General features: G+C 43.3%; 1 protein-coding gene across 2 annotated transcripts in view; it reads left to right on the top strand.

The window, feature by feature from the left end:
• Positions 1-15,060, top strand: part of MPPED1 (metallophosphoesterase domain containing 1) — a 100,076-nt gene that overhangs the window by 20,760 nt on the left and 64,256 nt on the right. For both annotated transcript variants that reach the window (XM_079975466.1, XM_079975467.1), the window contains exons 2-4: positions 4,087-4,144; positions 5,424-5,698; positions 10,872-11,053. In XM_079975466.1, coding sequence (XP_079831592.1) covers positions 5,547-5,698; positions 10,872-11,053 — 334 coding nt within the window. In that variant the 5' untranslated portion in view covers positions 4,087-4,144; positions 5,424-5,546. The remainder of the gene's footprint in view (positions 1-4,086; positions 4,145-5,423; positions 5,699-10,871; positions 11,054-15,060) is intronic.

Below are 15,060 nucleotides of genomic sequence, written 5' to 3'. Positions count from 1 at the left end.
TGTTTCCCACCCCTGGAAATAGAACAGACATCATTTTCAAAGCAAACCTTATAACCCTCCTTTACAAGAGCAGATACAGATAAAAGACAACACTTCATTCCTGGCACAACGTAGACTTCCAGCTCTGCCAGTAAAAAAGAAACAAACACATTGCCAACAGTGGTTAATTGTCTCTGTGAGCCATCAGCAAGAGTGACTGTTTTCCCAGTTGAAACAGCCCTACAGTTCCACATTTTGCCACTAGATGGCGATGGCATCAGGTGATGGTTGGCTCCTGAGTCGATGACCCAACGCAGCATGCTGCCCTCACTGGAGTTGTCCTTTAGCATTGCCATGGAGACAGCAGCAAGGTGATAAGAAGAACCGTCCTTCTCACTTCTTCTGTCACATCCACCCTTCGCATTCCCACGTTGGCCTCCTCTCCTAGACTGGCTGCAATGGAAACCTGGCTGGCTGCCACAAGGACTTGGCTGACTGCCATGGGAAGCGACCTTGGAGACATCCTGCCCGGCCTCTCTGGCTCTCCTCGGACAGGACCGACGCAGGTGGTCAACAGACCTGCAGACAAAACAACGACGAGTGGAAAAAGCCTGAACTGTGCCTTCTGGCTTGGCCCCCCCTCTGTTACCGGCAGGGCACCCTGCGCCAGCTCGGTCCTCTCTGAGACGGTGTTCCTCCTCGTCACACAAACGACCAGTCACATACTGCAGCGTAAGATCCGCTGGATTCATCGATTCCAAAGTTAGACACAAATTGTCATAACTTTTGTCCAAAGAGCTGAGCAAAATATAAACTTTCAGTTCCTCAGTAAAGTTGACTTGCAACAGTTTCAGCTTGTTGAAAACAGAGAGCATCTTAGTCACATGCTGTCTGATGCTATCACCAGGACGCAGCTTCAGCTCAAACAAGCTTCTGGTGGTGTGGATCTTTGCCCCAGCTGTGGTCCTGTGGTGCACTCTCTCTAGTGCCTGGTAGGCCTCCTGGGCAGTCTCAAGACCCTCCACCAAAGGTGAGTCCTCCACTATAGCTCCTAGGGCTTTCTGGTTTTTCCTCTGTGAGGCTTGGGCAGCTGCAGCAACCGCTGCTGCATCTCCGGCTGCAGCTTGCTGTGGGGGCCCTTGGGTTGCCTCCCACAGACCCTTGGCTACCAGCCAGGCCTTCAGCTTCCTTGACCACTCCTCCCAGTTGCTCCCATTTAATTTTTCAAAGGGGACTGAGAATGACTCCTGTCCATCTGCCATCTTCTCTCCCGGGGCTGAGCCTACTCGCGTAACAGCAGCTCCTCTTGGCACCTGGTCCTGAAGATGAGATCCTCCCCAGCAAGCTTCGCTGCCTCAAACGTTAGGCAGGAGCTCCAGCTGGCTTCTCCCACACACACAGGCACGACGTGGCAACAGCTTCCAAAGCTTGGCTAGCTTCCATAACCTGCTGAGATAAGATGGCGCCCGGCACACTTCCCCTGTGCCGAGGGACGCCTGTGCCGATAGAAAAACTTGAGCTCTCTTAGCAGAGTTCTTAGCAGAGTTCTGCAGCGGTAGAAAGTGTTGCCTTGTGTGTGGATAATAAATCAGACTGAATGCAGGCTTCTTGCTAATCTCCAGCAGCCTTTAATGAGAAGAAAAACATCATAAATCAGCCCGGCGAGAGAGCGGACATCCTTTCGTCTCTCAGCCAAAAACGAAAGGAAAATCACACACAAAGAAAGATTCCCGTATGTGAACCAAACCACGCCTCAGAATGTGAGACATCACACAGAACTGTTTAACCCTGTAAGTTCTGATTCTCCTCACAAAATCTAGTGGCAACAGGTGGAGCTGATGCTCCAGAGTGAAGTCTCTGCTGAAGAAATTACACTAGCTGCCAGAATCTAGCAGCCCCTCCACTTTGACGGGGTGCCCATTTGGGAGTTCTAGCACCACCTCTATGGCTATAGCTGCCCTGGGTGGGTCAGGCTGGGGCACTTCTATTGGTTGCTGGCCTGGCTGCTGCCCCCGCTGGTTGGCAGCCAGGCTTTGTCGTTTCCCTGCACCGGCCCCTCCTCCCCTTCTCATCGTGGCCTGTAGTCCCCATCATGGCTTGCTAGGCTTTCTGTTGAGGGCAGACCCTTGCAAAATGTCCCGGTTGCTGACAGAGGAAACACTTCTTGGTAGTTTTCCACTCCTTCCCCTCCCTCTTCCGGCCTTCGCTGGCGTTTGAAACTTCGCGCGCCATCAATTTCCATCAGCTCCGCCGCCTGGGAAGGCTCCCTTGGCATCTCCGGAATGCGGTTGCCATGGAAACGTTCTCCCCGTATCTCCCGCTTCTCCTGAGACCGCGCTTCCTGGCGTACTCCGATCGCCAGCACAGCCTTTGTGAGTTCATCCATAGACCGCGGGCGGGGTGCTTGGGACAGCTCGTCTTTCACTCCAGGGTCCAAACCCGCCTCAAACAACATTTGTATTGGTTCAGAGTCCAGATCCCACCCGAGCTTGTGGACTAACATCGCAAAATGCGACCAGTAGTCTCTGACAGACAGGCCCCCCCTGCTTGCACCCCATCAGCTCCCTCCGTGTCACGCATTGCTCCACCTCACTGGAGAACATCGCGTCCATCGCCTGGTAGAATTTCTTAAGATCTTTCAATGCATCATTCTGTGTCGCCATTAGGGGCCTGATCCATTCGCGCGCCCCATCCTGCAGATGTCCAACAATGTAAGCCACCCTCTCCCCGTCATCCGCAAAGTCATTTTTCTGCAAATGCTAAGCGTATTGAATTTCCGTTCAGGAGGCATTGTAGTCCTGGGGCTTTCCACCAAACTTATGTAACAGCCCCGGGACCTTCCTCCCTATTGGGGTGGCTCTGACCTGTGCATCCTGAGCCCGTCTCTCCAGCCGCGCGGACAGGGTAGCGACATGCGCCTCCAGGTCTTGGTTCCTCTCGACCAGACCTCGCACCATGGCTTCTTGCTCTGTCCCTCCGGCCGGCGCTTTTTGGCTCATCGTGCCTCTCTGGGGCTGTGCACAAGCAACGTCAGGGACTGACGGATTGCTGTAATGGTTCTAGGGGTTGCTCGTGCGTAAACCGGTGCAACACCTGGCTGGGTTGCCTGAGTGAACCTTTTCTGTCCGGACAGCCACTCACCTGTGGCTGTCTCAATCGCTGGCAGAATCCGTCAATGGGCGTTTCTTGAACTTTTTCCAGCAAAGAAGCTCTTTGACGCCTAGTCTCCTCCTACTCTCCCTGCGCGGAAGCCTTCTGCGCAAGGAGGGTGTAGGCAGCGGAGGACCCTTACTCTCCCCGCTGGTCCCTGGCAAGGAGTCATGGGACCGCCTCGCCGATTCCCCCATCTGCCCCCCTTCTTCACTGGTGCTACGCTGATTCTCTTCCCCAGAAGATGGGCTGCCTCTCCCCATCCCGGGACGCTCTCTGGGATCCCTCCGGAGCCCGCTCTCTCCCTCCGGCCCTGATGGCAGTTCCCTGACAATAAGGTAACAATCACATTGTCATTCTATAACAACTCAAAATGTCTTTAAAACATGTGATCGGCTAAATAAACCCAAGATATGCAATGTTGTAAATCTTTTTTGAGTTTTCTTCTGAAGACTATGGTTCTATTTCTGTGTTACAGGGTTTCCCTTCTTTATGCAGAAAATAAAATGTTATTGGGCTGATACAACTTATTTTATCAAGAGTAAAATATTGTACTTACGATGAAGCATGCATTTTGCTTTTACAGCATATAGATTTTATGAGCAAACATGGATAATAATTTAAGTAATAATCATCTCCAAACTGTTTTATGAATGATGGTTTGTTGTCTCACAAATTGAATGTGGCCTTCTGGACTTATAATAATGTTTTCAATGTAGCTAGCAAATTGCCCATTCCCAGTTTATTACAACTGAGTCCAAATAAACAATGAACATTTTTTTCACACAGTTTTTGCTGTTTTTATTCTTTCAAATAGAAGATGTGATTTTCCTTCAAATCAGGTTGTCAACTCTCCCCCCCCCCGCCCCCTGGTAGGCCAGTGCTGTTTTGGAGGGGCATAACCATCACTGTGATCATTCCAGTGATATTAATTCTGTTATTTTTTGTGTTTTTCAGGAGGTGCAGCACTGACAATGTGAATGTGTGATGATGAAAACATTTGTGGTTTGAAACTGTAAGTTTCCACTGTTGGTGCTTGCAGAGAAAAGTATGAGATTTTGAGACTGGAATGATGAAATTATTTAAAAAATACGTTAGTTTGGGAGGTGATAAATTTCTGATACAGTGAACAAACAAACTGATGCCAATGATATGGTTAGAATCCAAAGGGGAAGCTGCACATGACCTAGTGCTCATGCATAATTTTTCCAGAGTTTTCTGCAATCCCCCCACAAGCCGTTAAACTTATTTTTAAAAAAACTACCAAATTTACATAGTTTGATTTTACGAAGGGAAACTTGGCAAAACGGAAAGTGCAAAAACAGCATTATTTCCAGTGACATGTTCATTTACATTTACAGAATTGTGTGTATGCTCCACCTCAACCTGCAGATCTCAGGCTATGTAATAAAATACTTTTAAATACGCTGGAAGTGAATAATCAATGCAAAACAATAGACTGCAGGTTTTGAAAATGGATTATTTTGGTGGAGTCTTGAGTAAATATATAGAAAAGCAGACAAAAAAATGCACAAACCTTAGATAGTCATTATTGTGCTATTTGTTTGTCGTATTTTTAAAGATGTGGGAGCCACAATTTAGATTTGGTAGATCCAGTCTTCATAAAAAATAATTTCATGAAAATTTGTAAAAAATATTTACCGGTATGTGAGAAAAAATAATCATTAAAGGAATGTACATTTGTGACACCCATTTTCTGGATTCAATAAAGCATGTTCAGTTATAACTGTTACAACATTCCTCTGCGTAATTCATGGTTTTATGAGTGCCATTGAACCATAGGAGAAAGCAGACCTTATACTGATTTCTTTGGAACACACACTTGGTTGTAATCTCTTCACGCACAGGCATGCGGTAGATTGCAGCAATAATATAAACCTTCACTAATACGCTTAGACTAGGGGGGAATTAAAATTAAATAATGGTGTTTGCAAAACATTAAAACTGACATGCAATTTCTAAGCATTACTGCATTGTTCAGTAGATTTGTGATTCAAAGTCCTTACCATTGGAACATGTTGTGCCATGTGTCCTTTGATAAGTTTGCTTTCCTCCTTACTCACTCACTCACTAAAACACACACACACACACACACACACACACACACACATATCAAATCATCAAGTTGCTGAGATGGAGAGATTTATAATGAGAAGTTGTTAGCATTTATCTTCCTCTCCTAAATCTCCTTCTGACATTAAATAAAGTGTATTTCAGGCAGATTAACTGTCAAACACTTATGCCAACTACATTTCCCCCCAATCTGCTTCTAGGTTTTCAGAAGGGAAAGTTGTGCATGATGAGGTACGGAACGAACATGGATATTTTTAGCCCGTATAGGAAGATAGTGGAGATGAGCCCCTGAAAAAGCACCACCATCCTCAAACAGAGCAAGCATGGCTTTTGCCCAGTCACACATTATGACAGCTAGAAGGCATCAGCACAGTAGACTAATAATTGAAGTTGATGAGTACAGCTCAAACCCGACACAGGCATTCACGTTCTACAACATTAACCAGGGACGTTTCCAGCCCCCACATGTGCAAATGTAAGTATTCTAGTTCTGTTATTGCTATACACAGACTTCTGAATGGTTATTGCTATGTCAGTGTGGTATTTGATGGGCCAGTCAAAAGCGGGAATCGAGGGAATAGTGTTTTGGGAAAACATGTATTTTTATTAACAGATGCAAGGGGGAACACTGTGTTGTTTTACCCTGATATTTAATAAAATGGCAATAGGCAATTGCAGGAGCTTAGTACTGTATTATACCCTTAATCAGTAACCACCCCACACCCTTACATGAACAGTTATTTTAATATGAAGCCTTTTAAAGAACAAAACAAGTCTCATTGTTTGGTTAGAGATTCAAGAGATCTGCACTGACAAAAGAATGGCAGCAACTAATGAAATAGTGTGAGCACCCGTATGACAAATCCTACTTTGATTCTGACAGTATGTGAAAGGCACAGGGTGCTTAAAGTGTAATTAGATTAATGTGTTTGTTTTGACTTTTTGTGTACCGTGAAAACATCTGTAAAGTTAATTGCTCTGAAGGGTGATTTACTTTTAATGTAACATGGAAGATCATAACTGCAAAATGAACAGTGCTAATAAAGTTGAGAGCCAGAAGGAACAGAAAAGAAAATATTTAGCCATAATAGTCAAATGAAGTATTGACATTATTGTAATATATTTTGGTAAAGTATAAAAACTAGTATAGTATCCTTTTTCTCTTTAGGTTAGTGAACTGTAACTTGACCAGGATAGGAGTAGTACTGTAATAGACTTAATGAGTTCAAAACTATAGGTCATGTTTTTCAAAAACCAAACATTCACTCTGCACATTTGGCATGCAAACAGAATTATGTTGGCCCATTACCTGGGTCTTCTGCCCCTGCCCCCTCCCCTTTTGAAGATGGGGACAACATTTGCCTGTCTCAAGTCTGCAGGGACCTCACCTGTTCTCCAATAATTCTCAAACATCATAGACAAAGGTTCTGAGATTACACCCACAAGCTCCTTTTGTACCCTTGGACATCTCATCTCATCAGTCCCTGGAGATTCGAATTCATTTAAAGTAGCTAGGTGTTTCCTTACTACCTCTTTTCCTATCTTGGGCTACAGTTTCCTCTTTACATCATTTATTCTGTTGTCACTTTCCTTTTGGGTGAAGACAGAGGCAAAGTAGGTGTTGAGTAGTTCCATCTTCTCCCTGTTTAGGTTTCGTTGGGTTAGTGTTGGTTAATTGTTTAGTTGGGGTTGGGGTTTATTTTAATTTGGGTAAAACTGTAAAATGTTTATTATTATTATTATTATTATTATTATTATTATTATTATTATTATTATTATTTATTACTGTTGATTTATTGGTTTATCTATTTAATGTTTCATTTTTTATTACGTTTTCATATATGCTGTGAGCTGCCCTGAGTGGCAGGGGAAACCCAGCCAGTTGGATGGGAAATAAATAAATAAATGATAGCTTTTCTCTGTCTTCTCCACGCAGAGGACCTACCACTTACCTATTTTTCCTCATGCTTTGGACATAGCCAAATAAACCTTTTTAAAATTTATTTTTAACCTCTCTTGCAAGCCTGAGCTCATTCTGAGCTTTAGCCTGCCTGACCTCCCCCCTGCAACTGTTGGCTGCTCGTGTATATTCCTCCTTTGTTACCGTATTTCCCCTTTCTTTCATTTCTTATATGTGCCCTTCTTAACTCTCAGCTCATTGGAAAGCTTCTTATGAAGCCACACTGGTTTCTTGTTGGAATTGTTGCATTTGGGTCTTCATTATTTCTGCTTCTAGAGACTCCCATCCATCTTGGACTCCTTCTCTTTGAGTATTCCTGACCATGGGATTTCATCCAGTAGCTCCTTAACCTTTTTGAAATTGGCGTTCTTAAAGTCCAGAATGTATGTCTCTTGCCTCTGTATCATGAAACCCTGGAAGACATGATCATTTTCTCCCAAGTTTCCAAATCCTTCCACTTTGTTGATCAGTTCTTCACTGTTGGTGAGGACCAGGTTCCGAGATAGATGAACCCCTTGCTGCTGCTGCTTCTACCTTCTGGGAGATGAAATTGTTGGCGAGGCCGTGGAGGAATTTGTTGGATCTTACATTCTTGGCAGAGTTTGAGTTCCAACAGATATTGGGGCAATTGAAGTATTCCATGACTAATGTATCTCTCCTTTTTGAATGTTTGGTAATCTGCTCTAGTAAAGCATCATCCAAATCTTCAGTCTGGCTTGGCGGTCTGTAGCAGACTCCCACAGTAAGATCGCTGTTGTTTCTCTCTCCTGCCATTTTTACCCATATACCCTCAATCTTCTTTGCATACTCCAGGCCATGGATTTCTTCACAAGTGTACACCAGCGTTCAAATCAACTGCCTCTCAGCCTAACCCACCTCACAGGGTTGTTGTGGGGATTAAATGTGGAGGGGGAAGCAATGTTTTATTCTCACCATATCGTAGAGCTGGCGATTTCCCATTCAGAACAGTCAGGGAAGGATTAAGTATACTTTTAAGTCAACTGATTTACAGTCATCCAGTCAGCGCTCCTCCCTCTTCGCTCAGGAGGCCAGGAGAGCAAGCGGGATCGGTGCGCACTGATCCCTCTTGCCCTCCTGGATTTCTCCCCACCTCCCGCAAGAGCCGTGCGCTCTTTAAAGGGAGCACGGCTCTTGGGGGCTTTTCTGGGAGGTGGGGGAAGGGACAGAACCGCACAGCCTGCCCGCTGTTCCCAGGGCTGGAGGGGGAAGCCCGGGTTTCCCCCGCCAGCCCCAAAGAGTAGCTCAGGAGCATGCCGCACTCCGGCAATTTAGCTCCAGGGACCACACATTCGCTCCATAAGACGCACAGACATTTCCCCTTAGTTTTTAAGTGGAAAAAAGTGTGTCTTATGGAGCGAAAAATGTGGTAATTATAGTGGGAAAGTAGGACAAAGGGAGATTACTTTCAGCTACAGTTTCACCTCTGAAATTGCTTCAAAGATCTTCAGAGAATATTTGGCCCATCTACCTTACCTGTTCTGTAAGGGTTTTTTGAGTTGGTAATTTATTATTCATTTATTGTGTACAATAATAAAAAAGGTGCTCATAATTTATGTGAAGTGCTTTATAAATACTAAGTTTAATCTGAAATGTCTTAATGGTAGCCTGAACTGGGACTGGAACATTGCAGGCAAATTACTGTGCACAGTGTCTCCTTTTGCTGAGCAAAAATACCCTAGAGAGTGGAGTCAAAAGACTGGTGATTTCTTGGAAAATTTGGACTGAGAAAACCTGACACTACCAGTACCTAGTTCTGCCACACTTTGTATATCTGTATTGATATTTTTTTGCCACCCTATCTGGGTTCAAGCCTGGTTTTTCTTTATGTTCTGGCTGGCTTTTTCATGATCACATATTTTGTTGTTCCCTTTAAAATGCTGACTTCTGGAACTACTTTTTGGACTATGTTATGCATCATGAAAATATCTAGGAAATAGACTGCCCTAGACTGATTTATGAAAAGGATATGTTTCATTATATCTAACTTATATGAAGTAGTTACCATCCAGTTGCACTGTGAAACTTGGGGGCTTAATACTCTATGCAAAGGTACACAATGCTAGATAGTTTAGCATTAAGTGTTTATAATGTATTGTGACATGTGCATATGAAACTTAACAAAAAATGGCTGGTGAAGCATTGCTATGGGGCAATTGAGAGAAAGAGGAAAGCATGCCTTTCCAGTAGCCATTGGGAGCTGGCAGTGGATAGTGCCGGTGGCTCTGTCAGAATTCTGCAGGTATGTGGCTGCTGACAGCTCGCTGTCCTCTGGCACAGGTGCAGGTTGCTGATTTCAGCAAAGGCCAACAGTAAGCTTCCAGGCTGTTGACTGAGCCCTACTCCCCACTGCTGTCTCCTGACAATTATCAGTAAGGATGTGACCTGCCCCTAGATTGTATTTCAGTGGCAGTGCAAGCAAGATTTCCAACAGCAATATGCCTCATCAGCTGCTGGTAGACACAACTCCATTTATACGCTATTTTTATGTTTGTGTTTAGAACTGGGCAATATCTGCTTTCCAACATTGTAATATATCGCCAGCCACGGAGATGCACATCTTTTGCCTCTTCCTGGTGAGGCCGAGCAGGCAGCGCCACCCTGGGTGGAGCACATCAGCTGGTGCGCTGCATGCCATGGCACCATGGAGCCTCTGGTCTCCCCGGAACCGCGCCAACGATAGTCTCACTGTGCAAGCGGCGGCTACCAGGAGCCACCGTTCTACTCAGTGCAAGGAGGAACCAAGGGAGGGGACAGCCTGCCAGTGGGTGTATGGCCAGGGGAAAAAATGAAGTCACTGGCTAGCAGGCAGGCAAGCCCCATTCCCGAGGCTGGCGGCTGGGCTGCAGAGGGAGGGTGTGGCCAAGCACCAGGGGGTCATGAAGTGGCCTGACTGAAGTGCACAGAGCTGGCTGGGAGCAGCACTGGGGATTCATGAAACATTGCCTGATAGGAAATTCTGAAATGGTTCTCACAATTTTATCTTTAAACCGGCTTCAGGCAAAGTTTCTGTATATCGCCCACACCTAACCTCTGTACCTGTTGTTAAACAGCTGTTTTTCTTGAGCTTTTTCAGACTGGTTTTCCTTGAAAGCTTACAGACGTTTCAGTTATGTATAATCTATGTTAATGTAAATATGACAGAATTGGTTATTTAGGCTGTAATCCTAACCATGTCTACTTAGAAGTAAAACCACTTAAATTAAAGCAGGTTTACTCATAGGTGAGTGGGATTAGGATTGCAGCACACACTCAAAATATCTGTAATCCAGATCATGTAAACTGTTCTCTCTCCAAATTAATATCACTACAGAAAGGCCAGTTATTGATTTAACTATTGTGAAAAGTTGAAAAAATGTATTTGAAAAATATATTTAAAGGTTTTCTCTAAATGGTATGTTAACTGAACTTCAACAAGAAGAGGTATTTATTCATTTGCAGTAAGGAAAAAATAGCTATAAAGTAATAAACATTTCTGATTTATTTTTACAACAATTTTGTCCAACAATTATGAAAACTGAGTTTAAAAATGTACTGCTTGTCTGCTTGTCTATTCTGAATTGCTGTGTCATATACATGGTGAGAGTGTATTGGATTTGCAAACTAGATGTGTGAAAAACACAGTCATATGATTACATTTTGTAATAATTCCTCAATATTTTTTACATAGGGTGGATCCTGTTCCACATGATGCTCCTAAGCCTCCAGGATACACACGTTTTGTCTGTGTATCTGATACTCACTCCAGAACAGATCCTATCCAAATGCCATATGGTGATGTTTTAATACATGCTGGTGATTTTACTGAACTGGGACTGCCTAGTGAAGTTAAAAAATTCAATGAGTGGTTAGGTGAGTATAGCGTTACAAATAATTTCTAAAGCTAGTTTCATTTAACCAGTGAATAAAACCATACCTCTGCTTCTGAGAATTATGAATATTAATTTTGTCTTGGTGTTGAAGTAAGTGATCAGCACAATGACAAAATCAGATTATTGTGTGCTTCAGCTGTAAGAAGCAGCAGTTTGAAGTCATGAATTTTTGCTTCCTGAATTTTTAAACTTTGCTGCAACTCAACAGTTGAACCTTTGATGATTTGCATTACAACTCTTGCAAACATGGCAAACATTTATTTACCCCAGAGGCTGATAATTTTTCTGTTTGTGGCTCAGCTGCACTGCAGTCCTGAAATCCAAACAAAGCAAAGCACGAGCATGTAGTTGCTGCCTTGGCTAGAGATGCAGATGCCGTTTGTAGGAACTGTTGGCATTGTTCACTGAAATTCTCTTCCATTGGGCAAGCAAGCAAGCAGTAATCTACATGCACTCCTGTATTGTTTGGAGTAGGCGTTTAAAGTATAAGCTTTAGTTTTGCTTCACTAAGTGGCTGCCCCACTATTCCCATGAATCATGGATTTCCACTTTGACTGATATTTTCCTGAATTATCTCTCAAAAGAATAGGAAAAATGGCTGAAAACTGAGATTCATACATAGCTTTGAATATTTTTAGACCCCATTAAAATTAATGGTCCTAAAGTAAGCATGTAGGATGAAAAAATTCTTTTTTGGTATGAATGAACACAATAGATTTCATATGTCATGAACTGATTGAAGCAGTGGTATGAGTTAAGACTTATTTTAAGCAAAGCAAAAAAATGATGAGTGGTGTATATTTTTAGCACTGTTGAGCCTCTTGTCATTAGAAGGCTAGCCTAACTGGTATGATGATGTGTGAATTTGTATATATTCGAATATATATTGGTGACCAGCTTTAATGATGGAAAGCTTTGCAGCAGATGGAATTAGAGAGGTGCAGCAGGTCGAACAATACAGAAAGCATTTTGAATCTTAAATCCTTTCTGCATCCACATTAGATTATGATGGAATATTCAGATGGGTAGTTTGGATGTGATCAGAGATTATGCCCTGCTCCTTTAAACTGCTTTAGTGATGCAACGACTTAGCCCTTGTTTCAGTGTTGAACAGTGTTGATGTGTAGAATTTAAAGTCAGTTTTCTGTTTCATATCATGTTGTGTCCCTGTGTATTAGGCATCTTAAACATTGAGGGCATTTTCACACATGGGGCTTAATACAGTTCTTCCTTTAACAGCAAATTCGGTTGGTGAGTGCCAAAAGGGAATGGATCTAAAATAGGGCCAAAGAGAAACATATTGGCATATCTGGAAAAGAGCGTAGGGAAAAATAGAGTAAGATATCATTGCCTGAAGAAGGAACTTCCAGGTACGCAATGAATACCAAAGAATACCATTTACATTTGCTGTTCCCTGTTGTTGAGGAGTCACAGCTACACTAAAATTCTGATTTACCCCCCATTGTTTTCTGTGGGCACCTTTGGCTTTTGTCTAGGGGTGAATAAAGATATAAAAGAATCAGAAGTTTGGCAATTTATGTGTCATTCAGTTTAGTATGTGGTTGAGAGAAGTTGAGATACAAAATGTGAGGGTGCCAGTTGAGGAAGGGAAGAGACGGAGGTTTGGAGTAGTGTTCAAAATTAGCCAGGCACCTTTTGCACCTGGCTTTTGACCACTTGCGACCAAGTGAAGATACCTGGGTGCCAGGATGATGCCTGACCTCTCCACCATCTGGAGGTGCATGCTTCGGGATCATTGGATCTGGACCGTTTTCAGACACGAATACCTCATCCTGTAGAATTCTATCAGTTATATTTTATCTGCACAATAGGGAATAAATTTCTGGAACCAAAATGTTTTTTTCTGTGCAGCCTGAGCAGGAGCAGTCACCATTAAGAAAAAGAGGTAGGAATTGGCCAATATGTATTTGGACTTTCCCTGGATCAAGTGACTTTTCTTCTTGACGTTCTCAGAGCTCTTAGCCTAGCTCAAGGTTGTCATTTGAAATAGCCGGTCAGTCCATTATTTGAAAAATAAGACTTAAGAGCCATCTTGCCCCCAAAGGGAAACTAGACATTCAGTTTTGGTGACTGTATCCTTGGTTTAAGGAGCCATTTGGCACCCAGCTTATACAACTGAGTTTCTAACACTGGTTTGTGGAGGGGAAGAAGGATTTGCTTAGTGAGTACTCTGGAGTGAGGGGGTGGGTGTGCTATATGGGGATGTTTTAGGAGGAAGGAAAGTAAAAAGGACACCTTTGCTTTCCCCCATTCTCTAGCGGGAAATGCTGTTTCACCACTTATTGCGAGTGGAGGGAGTTTGTCCCACTCTCTGTCTGGGAGGGTGGCTGGGCCCCTCATCACATCACCAGGGTGGGGTTGTGCAACCATTGAGAGCAGGCTTCCTCAACCTCGGCCCTCCAGATGTTTTGAGACCACAATTCCCATCATCCCTGACCACTGGTCCTGCTAGCTAGGGATCATGGGAGTTGTAGGTCGAAAACATCTGGACAGCTGAGTTTGAGGAAGCCTGATTGAGAGCAAGGCTCTGGCCATTTCCTTGCTCCCTATCAAAATTTAGCCTACCGATGTTCAGTTTCCAGCCACAGATCCTTTGTTCTGTGGCCATTTAATCCAGCCCTGTGCAAGACAGTTCTATGAGCTGACCAGGACAATTATGTTTTCTAGTATTCTTTTCCTGAAAGTTGTTTCAGCTAGCCATTCAAGCAAGAATGTTTACTTTTAAACACACACACACTCCCCCATAGTATTTAGAGTCACTAGTCCCATCTCTTCCAGCAGAGATTTGACAGGCATCCTTGCTATGGACTTTCAGGTGTCTCTTGAAGATCCTTTTTAGGCTGACAGGTTTATGCAGCTGTTTAAATTTTCTTTACCAGACAGTCGTTGTCAGAGTTACTTTGTACTGGTCTTCTAGTGTTTTATGTTTTAGTTCAATCATTGTACACCACCTTGATATTATACATGCGATGGTGGTATATAATTTTTTAACATAAATAATATAGTATGGTGGGACTGTGCAGAATAGGGCAATAAAACAGAGTGGCTCACAGATGAGGGAAGCAGAAAAATACTAGTTTGTTAAAGAAATAAAGGAGTCCTCTTTGGGAAAACTGAGGACTGCCCCTATGTAAGCCACCTTGAGTCCTTGTTAGGGAAAATGCGGGGGGAAAGAAGTGATTAAGTAAGTAAGTAGACAAGAGGATAAGCAGAGCCACCCATGTAACCATCTAAACTCAGAGTTTAAGAGAGAAATTAGGATTGGGGGAGCATGTGTTATCCATAGCCCAACCACATTTTTGTTCTCCTCCCCATTACCCCCCCCCCCCATTGCAGACCTTTGGGGGTGATTAATTGGAATCAGATGGGAAATCATTTTCACTGATCCGAGTTAATGGGAGTACAGCCCCAACTGTTTAAAAGATCGTGGATGGTGAGTGAAATTAGTATCATAATGGCCATTTCCCAATCCAATTGTTATGAAGAAGCATCTCTAGCAGTATGTGCTACCCAAGGTGTGGCTTTAATTCTATTGCTGTACAAGAACTGTCAGCCAGAAGGACTCTATGGGAGGCCAGTCATCTACTCAGAGCTCTTGGCCAAGTTCAGATTTTAAGGAGATGAGTAATATAACATTTAGGAAACATCTGAAGGCATCCCTGTATAGGGAAGCTTTTTAAGGTTTAATGTTTTACTATGTTTTTATATTTGCTGGAAGCCACCCAGAGTGGCTGGGGCAACCCAGTCAGATGGACGCGGTACAGATAATAATAATAATAATAATAATAATAATAATAATAAATATTATTTATACCCCACCCATCTGGCTGGGTTTCCCCAGCCACTCTGGGCAGCTTCCAACAGAATATTAAAATACAATAGTCTATTAAACATTAAAAGCTTCCCTAAACAGGGCTGCCTTCAGATTTCTTCTAAGAGTATGGTAGTTATTTTTCTCTTTGACAT

This window comes from Podarcis cretensis (assembly GCF_951804945.1).
Source record: "Podarcis cretensis genome assembly, chromosome: 5".
Classification (NCBI taxonomy): Eukaryota; Metazoa; Chordata; class Lepidosauria; order Squamata; family Lacertidae; genus Podarcis; species Podarcis cretensis.
This window is presented reverse-complemented; position numbering and strand designations above follow the sequence as displayed.